General features: G+C 57.1%; 1 protein-coding gene across 3 annotated transcripts in view; it reads left to right on the top strand.

Annotated features, from left to right (window-relative positions):
* Positions 1 to 345: 345 nt before the first annotated feature.
* PHF21B (PHD finger protein 21B) overlaps positions 346 to 15,941 on the top strand; it is a 96,057-nt gene continuing 80,461 nt past the window's right edge. For 2 of the 3 annotated variants that reach the window (XM_067698357.1, XM_067698354.1), the window contains exons 1-2: positions 346 to 691; positions 1,551 to 1,616. In XM_067698357.1, the coding sequence (XP_067554458.1) occupies positions 638 to 691; positions 1,551 to 1,616 (120 nt within the window). In that variant the 5' untranslated portion in view covers positions 346 to 637. Of the gene's footprint in view, positions 692 to 714; positions 1,382 to 1,550; positions 1,617 to 15,941 lie in introns of those variants that run through there. The other variant, XM_067698356.1, reaches the window with a different exon arrangement.

Raw genomic sequence — 15,941 nt, 5'->3', positions numbered from 1 at the left:
GGGGCTGGCGCCCCAAGCCGCGGGCTCGGGAGTTTGCGCCCCTCCGCGCCGCCACTTTTGTTCTGCGCTCCAGGCGCCGGGCCGCGGCGGGGCGGCAGTGCGCACGCGCGGGCGGGGCGGGGGCGGGGCGGGCGGCGGGCTCCGGCACCGCCCCCCGCCGCCCCGGCCCGCTCCATCCGGGCACTGCCGAATTAGCATCGTGCCGAGGCACAACTTTGCCGAGGCCCAGCGAGATCCAGGCGCGCGCTCCGCAGGAAATATAGTCCCTGCTGGCTGGCGGCTCTCGCGGGCGGCGGCGGCGGCGGCAGCGGCGGCGGGGCGGGCGCGCGCGAGGCTGCGCGGGGCTCCCGGCGCCGGGGGGCCATGCGCCGGGCCGCGCCGGCAGCCTGGGGACCCGGCGCAACTTGCCGGGCAGCCTGAGGAGTTGGGGCGGCCGCGGGCTCGGCGCCGCGGCGCCCGGCCGCCTTTCTTCCCCCTCGCCAGAACCCGCCTCCCTTTTGGCCGTGGGGGAGGGGGCTCGTGTCCCCCCCTCCTCGGAGACCCGGTCGGCCCCCGTCCGCTCCAGCCCCCGCGGAGCCGCGCAACTTCCCCGGAGCTGGGGCCAAAGTGAGCGCAAAGTGCTGCCCAAGTTGCCGGGATGGAGCTGCAGAGCCGGCCCGAGGCGCTCGCCGTGGAACTCGCGCGCCACCAGGTAGGCGGTCGGGGGCTGCGGGCCTGGGGTCGGGGCTCCAGGCGCCGGAGACCCGCGTCCTCTTCCCCGTCGCAGGGTCTTCAGGGCTGGAGGGGCTCGGAGGGGCCCCTCCTTGAGCCTGCCCCAGGGGCGGGGGGAGTATGTACATGAACGGACCCCCCTTTGGGCTTCCCCTCTGCTCCCTCCTTTCGTACAATCCTGCACAGTTTGGGGGTCGAGGGCCCTTGGGACCCGAGCCTGGAGTCTTCTCTTTCTCGAGCAGGGTCTGCAGGACAGGGGTCCCGGGAGGGGACCCCTTGGTGCGCCTGCCCGGGGTGCGTGTGAGAGTGTGTGCGCCGACCCCCTCCGGCCCCCATCCCCCGGTGCAATCCTGCACAGTTTGCAAAAGTAGTTTTGGCGATTGTTGCTCGGGCGAGCAGCGGCGTGGCGGCCGGAGCCCGAGCGGTATTGCGGCGTGCGCGTGTGTGTGTTGGGGAGATTAGGACGCGACTTGAATATTTATGAGCTTTGCTCGACACGGACTCGCCGTGTTTACTTGGCTCTTTGTTCCTCCCCCCTCCCCCGGCACACACTCACACTCACTCGCACACGTACCCCGGCCTGCAAACTTGCACGGCTCGGGCCGCGCCGCCGGGTGGCCACGGCCCCCGCCCCGCCCCGCGAGCTGCCCAGATGCGGCGGCAGCCACAGGTAAGCGGCCCCGTGCGGCACTGCCCGGCCGCCGCGCGTGCGGGACGCGGCCGGGGGAACTTGGGGCGCGCGGCTGGCGGCCCGGGCCGGGGGCTGCGGCCCGCGGGGCTCCGGGCGCACTTGACGCCCGGGGCGGCCGGCCTGAGCCCGCTCCTCCGTGTTTCCGCAGAACGGCGACCTCAAGAAACAGCTCCACGAGAGGCAGCCGCGGATCGCCGCGCTCAGCGACAAACAAGTAAGCGAGCTGGAGCCTGCCCCCCGCCTCCCGCCCGGGGTGGGGAGGAGGGGTCGCCGGGCACTTTGGCAGCACCCTGAAAAGTGCCGGCCTCGGCGCCGCGCGCTCAGACTCCCAAAGGAGTCTCTCCAGCCCTCAAAGTTACCCGCACCCCCTTTTCTGGAAAGAAAGAGCCGGATTCTTGGAGGCCGAGGGGGGAGAGCGCGGCTCCCGCGGTGGCCGAAAGAGAGAAGCTGCACTTAAAAGGCGGCGAGCAGCCCGGCGTCCATTTTGAGTTGGTGGACATGTTTTTGGAATGTGGAAATTCTCCCGGCTCAGTGTCCCCCGCCTCACGCTGTTGTGAGGGTGGGGGGAGAGGGGGCGGTAATTCGGGCCTGGACACCAAACTACTTGGAAGCGATTTCTGGGTTCCGTTGCAAATCTTATTTAAAGAATCGTTCCTCCGGGCCCCCCTCCCCTCCACTTCTCCAGCATCACTTTTATTCTTGGAACCTGACGCCAGCTCCCGGGGAACAAAAGAAAGGCGCCCCCAGGACCCCCCCAGTTCTGCCCCAACTTTGGTCTCCGGGCATCAGGTGTAGACTGGGACACGCAAGAAGCTCATTGCGATGGGGGGCACGGCCGCCAACCCCTCCCGGCCCCTCGGCGAGGAAAAGTTGTCCATTGTGACTTAGTTGCGCTGAGCTCAGCGGTACGGGTTTCAGCACCACGAACAGATGCCGCCGCCGGAGCGCGGCCGGCCGCGCGCCCCCGCCCCCTCCCTCCCCGCCGCTCGCTCCCCTCCTCCTCCGCCCCTCCCCCTGCGCTCCCTGCCGGCACACGCACTCCCGCCCCTTCCCCGAGCCGCCCCGAGCCGAGAACTTTGAGCGGCACAGCCAATGGCGCTCTCGGGGCTCCGAGGCTGGCGGGGGCGGGGGCGCCGGCGCCCTCCCCGCTGCCCCCTCCCCTTCCTCCGCCCGCCCCGCGCGCCCGCCCCCGCCCCGCCGCGCCCCCGGGCCATCGATCGCGCTTCCTTCGGAATGCCGGCCGCCGCCGTCAGCATCAAACTTGGCCCGCGCTGGCCCCCGCCCCCCCACCGGCCGCTGAGCTGGCCCCCTTCTTCCTCCCTCAACTCCCGGCGGGGGCGGCCCGTGCAGAAGCCCCCTCCCCGGAGGGATTGGCGGTGCGGGGAGAGACGTGGACGAGACTGGCGGGGGAGAACTCGGAGGCCGAGTGTTCATTTCGAGTCTTTAAAGTTGAAAAGTGGTGGGAGGGGGCGTGCGGGAGAGGAGGGGGCCGGGGGTTGCGGAAAGAAAGATGGCTGTTCCCGCGGGTCCGCGCCTGGTCGGGGGCGCCCGGCCGGACGGGAGGGTTGGGACGAATGCATTAACCCCTTTCTGGCGGTGCCGCGGCCCCCCTCCCCGGCCGCGCGCGCCCGCCCGCCCGGCCCGCGCCCCCGCTCAGGAGTGGAAGCTTCCATTCCCGCCGGAGGGTGGGGGGGCGGCGCGCGGCCCCGGCGAAGTCGGGGAGTTCGCGGGGGGAGGGGACCCAGGCCCGGCATTACCATTTTGATTGCTTTGATGCCATTTTTGGAGGGGGAGGGGTTGGAAGACCCTTCTCCGCTGAGCACAAAGATGTTTAATCACGGTATGGAATCAAATCAAATACTTTCTTTAAAAAAAAAAAATCCACCACCAAATCTGGTACAGTGTGATAGCCGAGGGTTACTAAGCCTTTTTTCCACTGGGTAAAACGGCAAGTTGTTGACTCTTATGCTCGGAGTAGAAGATTTAAAAGAGAGAGAGAGAAAATCCAATAATCCGGCAGCTTTTATCGCAACAATGTCTCTTTATGTGTGCTTCTGCATGGCAGTAGTTTTACTGTTTGGAGTGGCTTTTCGGAGCTTAGGTTTGATCATTTCTGTATTGTAGCCAACTATTTCAAGGCTGTTTAAATTTTTATGATGATAGTAAATGAGCGGCGATTTATTATCTGTCATGCTTGAATTTAGACGAGGCAGAGAGAAACATTTGAAAATCATGTTTGAAGGTTGCGGTGCCGCCCGGCGAAGGAACTGTCCTACTCCAGGCTGCCTTTCCCTTTAAAATTGAACTCGGAGAAGGATGCTTGTGAACGGCACGTACCTCCATCTTTTTGTGTGTGTGTGAGTGTGTGTTTAAAAAGAAAGAAAGAAAAAAAACAGAAACTTTTGTTTTCTGGCCTTTTAAAAATATTTCTCTTTTAAACGACTAAAAATAACATCCGGTAAGTATCCGGCGTTTGTCCTGGCCGTTGGAACTTGTGTTTGTAACTGTAAGTGTGGTGTTTTTCCTTTTTCCTTTGTGGCATTTTATATAGCAAGGGCTCATAAAAGAGGGAGGGAGGGCCTGGGGCTGTGGTGTAGCATGTTAATAAAGCTGCCTTGTCTCTCCCACGCTCCGCGGTGAAATCCTTCAGAGGTCACCTACGAAATGAGTTGGGCAGACGTAACATTTACTGTCTTTCTCTCCTTGGGAGAGTTTGGTGGAGATTGGCAGCTTGGCTGGGGAAAGGTCGATGCATGAGCCCTTGGCGGTGATTGGGGCTGCACCCAGGGCTTCGAAGAGGAGAAGCAGGCTCTGCTTAGTCACCCCAGCGCCTGCCCAGGAGGAGCGGAAATGCCGGATCAGGGATTAAAAAGCCAGTGTTTCAGAGTTTGCTTTTAACGCAACAGAAGAGTAAAGGTAGTGTCCCTTTAGTGATGTGCTTGGGGAAGAGCTCACACCATCTTCCTCTCGGGAGATGTGGTTTTTTTGTCCTGCTCCCGCTTGGAATATGGGGTAGAAAGGTTACGTTTCAATTAAAGGTGTACACGAGGAGGATGAGCTTGATAGTAAAACGGACAGATGACCCCATTATCCACATTTGTTAGAGGTACAGTAGCGGCGAGTGATACCTTTTGGTGCCTAGCCACCAATTTCCCATTCATGCCCTTGGCACTGGACTTTACTTAGTTACTTCTAGAAACATGGACAGGTGCTTAAAGATGTTTATCAAGGACTCCTAGAAGAAGATGGGTTGTTTGTTGGTCAGAAGTAGAGAGATACAAAGTCTGTGTAAGTGTCCAGCGTTTCTCCCACCATTGGTGGACTAGGGGATAAACAAGAAACCAGCTTCCATAGGACCGTGCTATTTGAAAACAGAGTTCATATTTTTTCCTTAAAGAAAAAATAATGAAGAGAGCTGTGGGGCAGGTGGTCGGATCTGAGTTGTGGGCCAGCCCACTTTGGCCAGGCTGCATTCCCAGGTGTGGCGGCCCCTCACCACTGGGTTGTGATTCCGGTGGAAGATGGACCCCGTCCGTGTCTTTAACAAGATATGATGTGTGAAGACTTCATTAGTTGCTCCAGTGGTTTTATGCCGTGAATTTGCAGCACATGCAGAGAGGCAGTAACATTTTCATCTAAATTGTCAAGCAACAAGCACATCCGTGTAAATAACAGACCCGTCATAAATCCTGGAGGGTTTGTGTTTTTTTCCTCCCTCTTTGGAGTTCTCGGCACAACATGTAGATGCCACGGGAAGCAGGCATCTTCAGACCTGAACTTCACGCAAGTCCAGCTTCCCCACAGAGCGTGAGAGGAGCCTCCTGTCTCAACTGCAGTCCGAGCTGGCGTGGCAGAGAGAGCACCGGCCTCCGCCCCAGTGAACTTGGGGCCTTGTGTGCCGCTCCATCCGTCGACTTGATGGACTCCGGATTCCAAGGGGATGTCCTCAAGTGCAGCAATAAAAATGTCTTCTTGAAAGGTATCACGTGTGTGGCATTCGCCCAGGCGCTGAATCACATCTTCACAGTGATTCACTAGCTGTTGTACCTTGGACACCAGAGGGATTGATTCTACAGTGGAAGCGTCCACCAAACAAAATTGCAGGGTGGGTTTATTGTGAAAGCTCCCCAGTTGTTTTCAGTCCTTCAGTAAAAGGATGCGCCATTGTCCAAGCTCTGCCCCCGAGTCTGCTCTCATCCAGGAGGCCAAATTTTAATCTTCCTGACCTAGAGTTCAAGATCGCATTCTTAAACTAACACCATTACATGTGAAAGAGAAAACTAATGCTGTCTCTCCAAGCTCCGCCTTTCATGTTCTGGAAAAGAGCATGGGGTTGAGACAGCAGGGGCCTAGTCCTGGCTTTGCCTGCTGCCACCTGCTTGGCCTTGACCCCCGACTCCCCCTCCCACAGCCAGAGTCTCCCAGACCCACACTTTGATCTGAGCCATATTCCTGGGGCCCCTCTTCCCCTCCATCTGTCCACCCCTCTGGTCCCTCCCGCATCATCTCTTAGCTGGAAGATTACAGTAGCCTCCACACTGCATCCACTTAAAAAAAAAAAGCTTTATTGAAATATAATTCACATATCACATAATTCACCCATTTAAAGTTTACAGTTAAGTATTGTTTTGTACGTTCACAGATATTTGCAGCCGATCACCACCATCGATTTTAGAACATTTTCATCATCTCAGAAAGAAACCCTTTGGGTGTCATCCCCGCTGCACACCCCACTCCCAGGCCCTAAGCAACCGCTAAGCTACTCTCTGTCTTTATAAATCTACTTTTTATCGCTATAGAGTTACTCATTCTGGACTTTTATGTGAATGGAGTTATATAACGTGTGGTCTTATATGACGCGCTTCTTTCACTGAGCGTAATGTTTCAGGGTTCTTCCAAGTTGTAGCGCGTGTCAGTACTCGATTCTTTCTTATGTCTGAGTAATAGTCCATTGTATGGGAGACGGCGTTTTGCATCCGTTCACCAGCTGGTGGGCACTGGGCTGGTTTCCACCTTCAGGCTCCTGTGAACAGTGTACTGCGTTTCCTCATGCCCCCTCTGGCTCATCCTCCACCAGAGTAAGTGTCTTAAAACTTGAACAGGATCACGGCGCTCCCTTGCTTGAGACCTTCCAGTGGTTTCCCCGCTGCTCTCTGCGGGGGCTGACCCTGCCCCCCTGCTCGGCCCCCAGCAGTGCGGCTCCTTGGCTGTTACCCAGCAGGGCCTCGGGTACCGCAAGCATCTTCCTGTCCTGGAGCCTGCTGACCGTCATCCGTCCTCATCTTTTCCTGAACGTCCGACGTCTCTGCTGGACCGTAAGCTCCCTGAGGAGCAGGGGCCACGCTGCTCTGCCCCGCCCCCTGGGATCCGAGAGCAGTGCCCTGTCGGGCTGGATGCTTATGGGGTGAACGAGCAGGTGACCGTGAGAAGATAGGTGTGCGATCGGTGGTGGTGAGCAGCGGGGCCCAACTGGAGTCCCTGGGAGCCATCCTTTTTAGGCCTGCAGTGAACAGAGTCTTAAAATCATATGTTTGGAACGAGCAGGCAGAGATGAATAAGACTGGAAGCTCCCTGGTCTCGGAAACCTCACAGGAGAGTGAGGTGTAGGTAACCACGTGTCAAGGAAATTCCAGAAAAGTTCTGCGAAAACCACGCCTTGTGGCCCTTGGGGATGGAAGACAGCTTCCTGGGGGAGGGGGGTCCCCAAGGGCGCCTGGGGTCGTGGACAGGAGGAGCCGGTGGCCCAGCTGACGGCTGATGGCCTGAGGAAACCTGCACGTGCTGGCGAGTTTCTGGCAGTTGAACCATGGGAGAGAGACAGACAGACAGACAGCAGAGAAGGCAGGCTGGGGCCGGAGCCAGGAAAGCACCGAATGCCAGGTGAAGGGCCTGGGTTTTGTGCCAGGGCTGGGAAATGGCCGGGGGCTTTCAGGGCTCTGGTGCTGAGGGGAGATTAGAAGGGGGAAGCGTGAAGGAGGCCTGAACCCACTCCCAGCTTGGCCCGGCCATGTGAGCTCCCTGATGCCTGTCACCTGCGTAGGAGGCTCTTGCAGGGATGGTGACACCCGCGTGTGACGTGGGAGAGGAGAGGAGGCTGCTGGACCCTGGGTGACCGGCACATAACAGGCTGTGAGGGCAGGGACTTGTGCGGACCCTCCCCCTCCTGCCTTCACCAGAGCTTCTTAAGGCTGAGAAGTTAGTGGGGGGACACTTCTGGAACCCTCTAGAAGATGACTCGGTGGGCATCTCTGCGCGGTTGGTTTAAGGGAAAAAAATGTGTGTGTGTATATAACATATTTGCGTGTATAGGTTATATTTTTATTGTTGACTTTGGTTTTTTTTTTTTTTTTACTGTTTATAGAGTGTATGATAACAAATAGTAATTACAGTTGACCCTTGAGCAATGCGGGGGTCAGAGGTGGCGACCTTCTGCACAGACGCTGTGTATATAGTTGGTCCTACATATAAGGCAGGGCCTCCGTATCCGTGGATTCAACCACCCGTGGATCACATAGGACTGCAGTATGCACTGCTGAAAAAATCTGTGTGTAAGTGGACCCGCATAGAAGTGGACCCGCGCAGTTGAAACCCACGTTGTTCAGGGGTCAACTGTGTATTGATTTGTGCCGGTAAATACGCGTGAAGTCTATGCAGTGTATATGACATCGGTTGACAGTTTGTCCAGGATTATGTTACTAAAATGAGAGGAAGAATTTGTTGAAGTAAGACAAATAATTACCATGCCCCTGCTAAAGTAAAACCTTGCTGAGGAAGGCGGTGATTCTTGTTATTATTTCTGTAACATTAGGAGCTAAGGAAGAATTCAACTTTTAACAAAGTTTTTATTGTGAAAGCAACACCTGCTCGTTGGGGGAAAATTCGCAGCGCAGATGTGAGAGTCATAAAGCGTGACCCCTCTTCTGCCCCGTCCTACGCATGGACGAGAGCAGCGCTGGCTCTGAGGTGTGATCGTAGGATGTGCTCTGTGCGCACGCGGCGTCTGTAACATGGATAAACGTGCTTAGTGGATACGCTACTAAGCACGCTATGCCTAAACTTGCTTTTGACCGTTGACATTGTGTTCCGGACATCTCTTGAGACCAACGCAGTTTAATTCCACAAACGTTTAATGATGGGCTCCTGCCTGGCGGAGGATGCGGGGGTGACGGTGGGTGATGTGCTATTGTTAGTAATCGCAGCATTGCATGTTATAAGGCTTTACCCTTGCGAGGTGGTGTCGCTTGGTCTCTGCTTGCAGAAAGTTTCACATGTAGTTCGGGAGGCTGGCGTACCCACCGTTACCCCTCCCGTGAGTTCTCTGCAGGAGAGGTTTAGCTCGGGGGCTCAGCCAGCAGCAGACGGGGTGATGTGCTGTGATGAGGTGCATGGGATTGCTCTCAGGAGGTGACATTTGCACCTGTGGGGAAGCAGAGACCTTGCACACCCAGCACCCTGCTCTGTGCAGCACTGGTATTCTTCGGTGGGTCTGTTCCATCGCGTCTTTTAATTTGATTGTCGTGATCATCTCACGGCTTGGGTCAGGCGGGGCAGGTGAGAGAAGGGCAGCTTCCCAAGGTCAGACGGCTTGGGACCCCGGAGAGGGTGCCCTCTGTTTCAGTCCTTGCCTGGCCTCTAGCTGGCCCCCTGCCTCTAGGGTCTGACAAAGCATAGCTGGAAGAGCAGAGGCCGGACAGTCAGGACACCAGGGTTCCTATCCCAGCTCTTTGCCTCCGGCTGTGTGGCCTCGAGCAAGTCATTCTGCTTCCTTGAGCTCTGTTTCCTCTCTGTAAAGTGGGTGTAGTAGTTGTAAAAACTACCCCACCGGGTTATTGTGATGAAATCAGATCAAAGATGAGAAAGTGCATCTAAACTCCCGAGCAGAGCAAAGGGGTTGATTTGAAGAGAACTGTGTTGGCTGCATCAGTGACCCCAGGACACTCCTGCCACGCCCTGCCCTGCACCTGAGGGGCTGGAGCCTTTGCACTGTCGCTGGTCCCTCTTCGGGGCGTATGCTGTTCGTCCCTCCTGGTAGAGGTTGACGGTGACCGCGCCGCCTTCCTGCCAGTCCAAGGAGTTGGCTCTGATACGTTAGCCTCTTAAAACACCTGCTGTCGGAACTGTACAATTGATTTCAATCAACTTTGAATTTTTTCAAGGCGATGACTCTGATAATAACTTTGGAAATCCCATGATGCCTCATTAGAGCTGCTGGCTATGATGATTAGCCCTGTGATTTAGCAAGTTTTTCCTCCAACGCCTTTGTCTTTTCAGGACCGAATCGCGGGCTTGCCGCCGTTTCTGCTCCACTTGCGCGAGCTGCTGCCTGAACGTGGCTGCTATCCGGTCCGCCAGCGAGCCCGGCTCGGGGCCTGAGCACGTGGGGGGCCCTGCCCGCGGGGCAGCGTCCCGGGCACACCCTGGTCACGCACGGAGGGCTTGAGGAGGCCCCTTTGCGGGGTGTGTGTTGGCTCGCCCTCCAAGGCCCTTGCCGCAGACACGGGAGGGCTTTGGGGGCAGAGGCGGTTTTCTGGAGGAGGGTGCAGCTGCTGTTCACCTTCTCCACACTGTTGGAATTTACAGCTTTTCAGGAAATAGGACTCTGGGTTTGACTTCACTTGCAGAAGAGTCCCGCTAAGAAGGCTTTTCACTTTTTTCTCCGAGGAGCACGTAAGAAAGAGGTTAAGCACCGGCTTTACAACTGGGTAGACTGGAGTTGTAAACCCCGCTCCGCGCTTCGAAGGCCGTAAAATGGGGTAACAGTGCAGCGCCCGTGAGACAGCCGAGTGCTGGCGTGTGGGGTGCTCGGGGGACGACACGCACGTGGCGCTGGCGGGATTAAATGAGATGAGACGTGACCCTCGGGCCATGGTGAGCCCTCAGCAGGTGGGGTGCAGGCGTCACAAGTCACAGCTTTCCCATCTGATGCTGACCCTGGGCCAGGCCCCTTCTAGCTCTCCAGGGACCAAGTCGGTCACTGTTCACACAGCCCTTTAGGGAAGGCCCAGGGGACGGCTGAAGCCCAGAGAGGTTGAGTGGCTTCTTGTCATCACACAGCTGGCAAGGGAAGGAGCTGCAGTCCAGTTCTGGGCCCTTGTGGCCTCACTATCTTAGCGCCTACGCTGGAGCATGTGGCGGAGACATGACAACACTGTGCCCTGCGTATGAAAAGTTTGGTGTGTCGTGTAACTCCAGGGCATGTGTTCCAGTAAAAGGAAATGGAGATGGTACGTCAGAGAGAGCCACCAGCAGGCTAGCAGCTGTTCGTGATAACGAGTGGGAATTTTACCCTGAAGTGCAAGGTCGTGGAACTTGGGAGGGGGCCTGGGTCTGCATCCGGTCTCTGCCTCTGGCACCGGGCTGGGGAGCGTGGGGCAGGCTGGGTGAAGTGAGGGGTCTCGGCAGTGCAGAAGCTGAGCCGGCGGCAGGCGGGAGGTTTGGACTTGACCCCGAAGCAGATACTCCTCCACCCCCTGCTTTGTCATCCCTGCTGTGGCCTGCGCTGCTCTCTGGCTTGGCTACTTCAGTATTTCCTGTTATCACTGTTGCTGTTGTTTTCTACTTTAAGGTGGAGGCATCTTTCTCATTTGGAAACGGCCTGTATTCTCCAAAGGAACGAACACGCTTCTTAAGTTTTTTTCCCCCTTTGGGTCATTACTTATTGTTTGGTAGTAGTTTCCGAGCGTGTGATGAGAAACGCTGATGCAGCTTCTTCTGGTGATGACCTCTGACTGCCACCAGCGGGCGTCCCTGAAGCCTCAGATGGGCTGCGCTTTGCTTTTTTTTTTTTTTTGGCTAGGCACCTGTGTCGGTCTTGTTAAAGTGCAGCAGAAGGAAGTACATCCATGGGGGATTTTTTTTTTTCTTTTTTAGTTCAGGGTTGAGCGGTCCTTAGCCCCCAGGTAAGATAAGGTCAGGTTGTGTGGGTCCTTGTCTCAAAATGGGGACAGTGCTACTTCCCAAGCAGGGTTGTCCCAAGGGTCAATGAGGACGCGTGTCTCGAGTGCCAGGTGTAATTCCTGGCTGGCCTGCAGCGGGGCAGCTGAGTAATAGGGGAACTGTTATCAGCATAGTTTATTAACAATCATACGAGAAGCAGCGATCTGGCTGTGCCCCAGAGATGCTACTGCCATGGAGATGTAGACGGGCAACTGTAGCTTTTTGTTGGGACAGAGACCTCTGGGTTGCTTCTTTGTCTCCACGGACGGGTGTGTCCGCAGTTGGGACTGGGCCCTAAATTTGGGATTTGGTCTTTGGACCCGAGACTTGGTCTGACGGCGTAAAACATAGGATGTGCAAGGCCGGGGGGGCCTTTGCGGGGCGCCTCCCCAAGCCCCCTTTTTCCAACTGGAACTACGGCCCTGAGTAGAGGTGGTGATGACACCCGGGGGCCCCGGGGGTCCCAGGGCTCCAGTCGTCCTGACCGCGGCGCAGCCACACGAGAAGCCCGTGGTTCTCCTTTAAGCCATTAAGTTCTGTTCGCTGGTGTTTTGTTTCAGAAGCGGCTTGCCCACGAGGGTGGCCGCTGTTTGAGACATGCTGGGGTCCCACACACGATGTTCTCGTGCCGACAGTAGGGCCGCTGGGGGCACAACACGGTGGTTTTCAGAAGGTGGTCGTACTTTCAGGGCAGCAGGCTTCCGGTTGGCACAAGTCGGGGTGGCAGCTCTGGCAGGACACGGTGCATTCCGGAACTGTCCGTTTCATGAAACTTACTGCATCAAATTGACTGTCGACCTCTAGGTACAGGTACATTGCAGGAAGATGAGTACCTGCCGAGCCTGCTTGCCGCCCAGCCCGCCTGCACGCGCGTCTGCACTGGGGGGTGGAGACTGGTTGCGGACGTGTGTATGGCCGAGGCCGTAACCTACACGTTCACAAACAGGGAAGCGTCTATCAGATTCTGCAAAGTCACCCTCCAAAGTAGAAAAGGTGATAAAAAACACTAATTTGGGGGGGATCCATCTTTAGGGGAAATAATGGCTGCCTTTTGATCTCTTGGGTGGAGGCAGCAGAAAGTTACTTGAAATGGCAGATGGGGGGTTGGCTGTTGGGGCCTCCCTGGGGGACACATCCCAGCAGGCCATCGTGGGGGACACCGTCATCAGTTTGGGGAGAAGCTTTTTGCCCCAGGAAAGAGAACAAGACAGGGATGGGGCAGGCAGAGAGGAAGGGAGAGGGGTGTGTTTCTTTTCGATGTAACTCAGGCGGAAAGCGAATCTGCACCTGTAAATGAACTTGAAAATGCAATTAAAAATATATACGTATTAGAGACTGTGATCCAGAATTTCCTGGGAGATGCAGGTTACCAGGTGACAAGCCGCATTCCTTACAACCAGTGGCACCAACTCTTCTCCGTGATTAATGCGTCTCAGTGGTGACGAACGCACCCCAGGTGAACGCCGCTTTATTCCTTAAGCTACGGCCCCGCTGAGTGCAGGGTTTTCTGTACCTTCAGCACCAGCGTCCTTCTCCCAGCTGTCACTGCCAAGGGGACACGGGCTCAGGAAGCTTCCTCCAAGGGCCTGTCCTGGCTCGACGAGAGGTGACAAAACAGTCAGCCGTGTTGTTGTGGACAGAGGTCAGAGGGGCCCTGGACGCTGTTACGGCTGCAGGCGCTGGGAAGTGGGCACATGGCAAAGAGTGTCCGGCTGGGTCTTAGAGCAGGATCCGGGGCCTGGGAGGCCAGGGAGGTGCGGCGTCTGGAGCTGGAAGGGGACAGGGTGGCAGAGCCCCTCTGTCTCGTGCTCCTTTGTGTTTCCTCCGGGGTGTGCCCACCAGCGTGTGCAGAAGTGAGCGCTTGGGTGGTGAGGGTGGCAGCCACAGCTCAGTACCAAGTTGGGACGTTTGGCACGTGCCACTGGGCACCCAGTCTGTGCTGGGCACTGGGGACACAGCAGTGGACAGAAGAGGCCCTTGAGATGTGCTCACAGTCCGAGAGGGGAAACAGGCAACAGGCAGAAACCATCGTAAATGAGTTACGGAGTTGGTGGGAAGGTGACCAGCGCTCTGGCAGAGGTAGAGCGGGCGAGGCGCGCGGAGCTGGGGGCAGGCGGCTATTTTAAATAGTGTGTTCGAGAGGGGCCTCGGGCCTTGGAGCCAAGGCCTGCAGGAGTAGCTGGAGGAGTGAGCCCTGTGGCTCTCTGCAGGAAGAGTGTCCCAGGTAGAAGGAACAGCTCGTGCAAAGGCCCTGAGATGGGTCGTGCCTGGCATTTCCCACGGAGGCCAGTGCGGCCGGGAGAGTGAGTGACAGGTGAGTGTGGGGGGGGAGGTCAGAGAGCTGATGGAACAGGGCGGCGACTGGTCTGTCCAGCACGGCTGACCCCCCCCCTTTAAATCACCGACTGGCCGTGATGAAGAAGCGAAAGCGGCCCTTTCGTGGGGCAGAATTTTGACTAGAAGCTGGAAGGTACTAGAAGGCCAGTTTCAGCTCCAGGTCTGGCGGAATTCCCTTACAGAGGGATCTGCCTGGGGCTAGAATTGGTTGTTCTGAGACCTTTGACCGCCAAGCCAGCACCTCATAGCAAAGGGGAAGTGGCACCAACGCCAGCTGGATGGGAGGCCCGGCTGGCTGGCCCTGTGCTGAGGTTCTGTGGTTCAGAAAAGCCCAGGCTCATCAGGGTTCCATCCCTGACCAATCCCAACCTGAGATGCTCTGACCTTCTCAGGATCACAGACTCTGACGCTGCGGGCAGGCCGGAGAGCGGTCCTAATGAGGGCCGGGCCTGCTGGGGAGTCATGCCCTGCGGTATGAGGGGACGGGGTCGGGGGCAGGGGTGGGGGCAGCCAGGCCAGCGCCACCCCTGCCATCACTTGGCGTGGGCCCCAGGCAGCCTGCTTTTTTGATTTTTTTCAAGAGGAGCCAGAAACCCATGCTTATGAGAAATCTGCAGTTTAGATGTGGGTGGTACGTTACGGCCTTTTCTAGACGCATTGGCCCAAAGGACACTCCGCAGCCCAGACCGAACCTGCATCCTCTGGTCGCCCTTCCGAGTCCCCTCGTCCGGCTCCATCAGGCTGGCCGTGATCTGGTAATTCCCTGCCTCCGTGTCCCCCGCTCACCATCCCGCGTGGTACCTACATTCAGAGCTATGGGGCGAGTTGGAGTCAGATCGTGAGCCCTGAGGTCCAGCGAGCCCGCCGCCCTGGAGCCCCCAGCGCTGTTATGGGGGGAACGGTCGATGATGCTGCGACTAGAGGGCCGCTGAGTTTCTTCAAGAGCCTTCATCTCTCATTTAGATAAAGAAGTGGCGCTCAAATATATTTCTGTAAATAAAACAGTCCCGCCCCCAGCCCGGGCCCAAGGCGGTGGCTTGTTGAAGTTACTTTATTAATGAGCCTGCTGAGTGGGCTTGAATGGGGGCTGCGCTCTCATATCGCGGATCTAATTATAAACACGAGGGACGGTACCAAATAAGCAGGCTTTAAAGGGAGAAGAGTCTGACAGCTTGGTTTAAAGTGTCCTTTAATGAACTTCTTTGGCACTTGTATCTTAGCAACACATATTATTACGTCCCGGTGCAGCTGGACTCGGGCACGGTAATTTATCCCCCCCCCAGCTCCCCCCACTCTGACTTTCTTTGGTGACTGGAGGGAGGAATGTACTGACCCGATTTTTCATGGCTGGGCTTGCATCCCTTCTGCTTTGTTTAGTTGATGAAAAAGGCAAACAGGGTGCCAGGAGCAGGGGACCTTGCAGGCCGGCAGGAGGGATGGTGGCCGCAGCCTGGAGGGTGGGCGGCCGCCCAGCTCGGATGCCGGTGTCGCAGGCTGCCTTGTGGACATGCTGAATCTCTCCAGCGCACCCTGGGTTTGGGTATTTTTATCTGGACTTCTTTCCTGTTTTGACACTAATTTGGATACGGCGGAAGTAGGGACATTTGCAAATCTTTCCTCGTAATCAGCAAGCCTGTAAGTGGGGGTGGGCAGCGTTCTAGATGAAGTGGACATGGGGGAGGGCAGCACAGGAGCGGGGCTGGGGCACTGGGCTGGGGGGACCTTCCGGCCTGGCTGCTCCTGAGCCCAGGGACCTCGGCCGGTACTTCCCTTCCCTGAGTCTCAACTCCCTCTCGTCTGCTGTGTGAGGCTCCTGCGGCTGCTGTAACAGAGCGCCACGTGCCGGGCAGCTTACACTTACTCCTTCCTGGTCTAGAGGTCGGAAGCCTGAAATCAAGGTGCCTGCACGGCCGCGCTCCCTCCAGAGCCAAGGGGAGGATCCTTCCTGCCGCTTCCAGCTCCTGCGGGCCGCCGGCGCTGCTGGGCTTGCGGCCGCACCACCCTGGTCTCTGCCTCTGTCTTCACGTGGCCGTCTTCCCTCTGAATCTGTGTCTTCTCTTCTTACAAGGACCCAAATCATTATATTTAGGGCCCCCCAATCCAGTATGATCTCAACTAATTATATCTGCAGAGACCCAATTACCAAATAAGGTCACACTCTGAGGTTTTGAGTGGATGTGAATTCTGGGGGGGACACTGTTTAACCCACTCTAGCTACCAGTTGAAGCTAGTCACGCCTGCCTCAGGTTATGGTTGGGGGTCCAAG

The sequence above is a fragment of the Pseudorca crassidens genome, chromosome 11 (assembly GCF_039906515.1).
Source record: "Pseudorca crassidens isolate mPseCra1 chromosome 11, mPseCra1.hap1, whole genome shotgun sequence".
Taxonomy (NCBI): Eukaryota; Metazoa; Chordata; class Mammalia; order Artiodactyla; family Delphinidae; genus Pseudorca; species Pseudorca crassidens.
The sequence above is the reverse complement of the archived record's forward strand: the minus strand, read 5'-3'. Positions and strand labels throughout refer to the sequence as shown.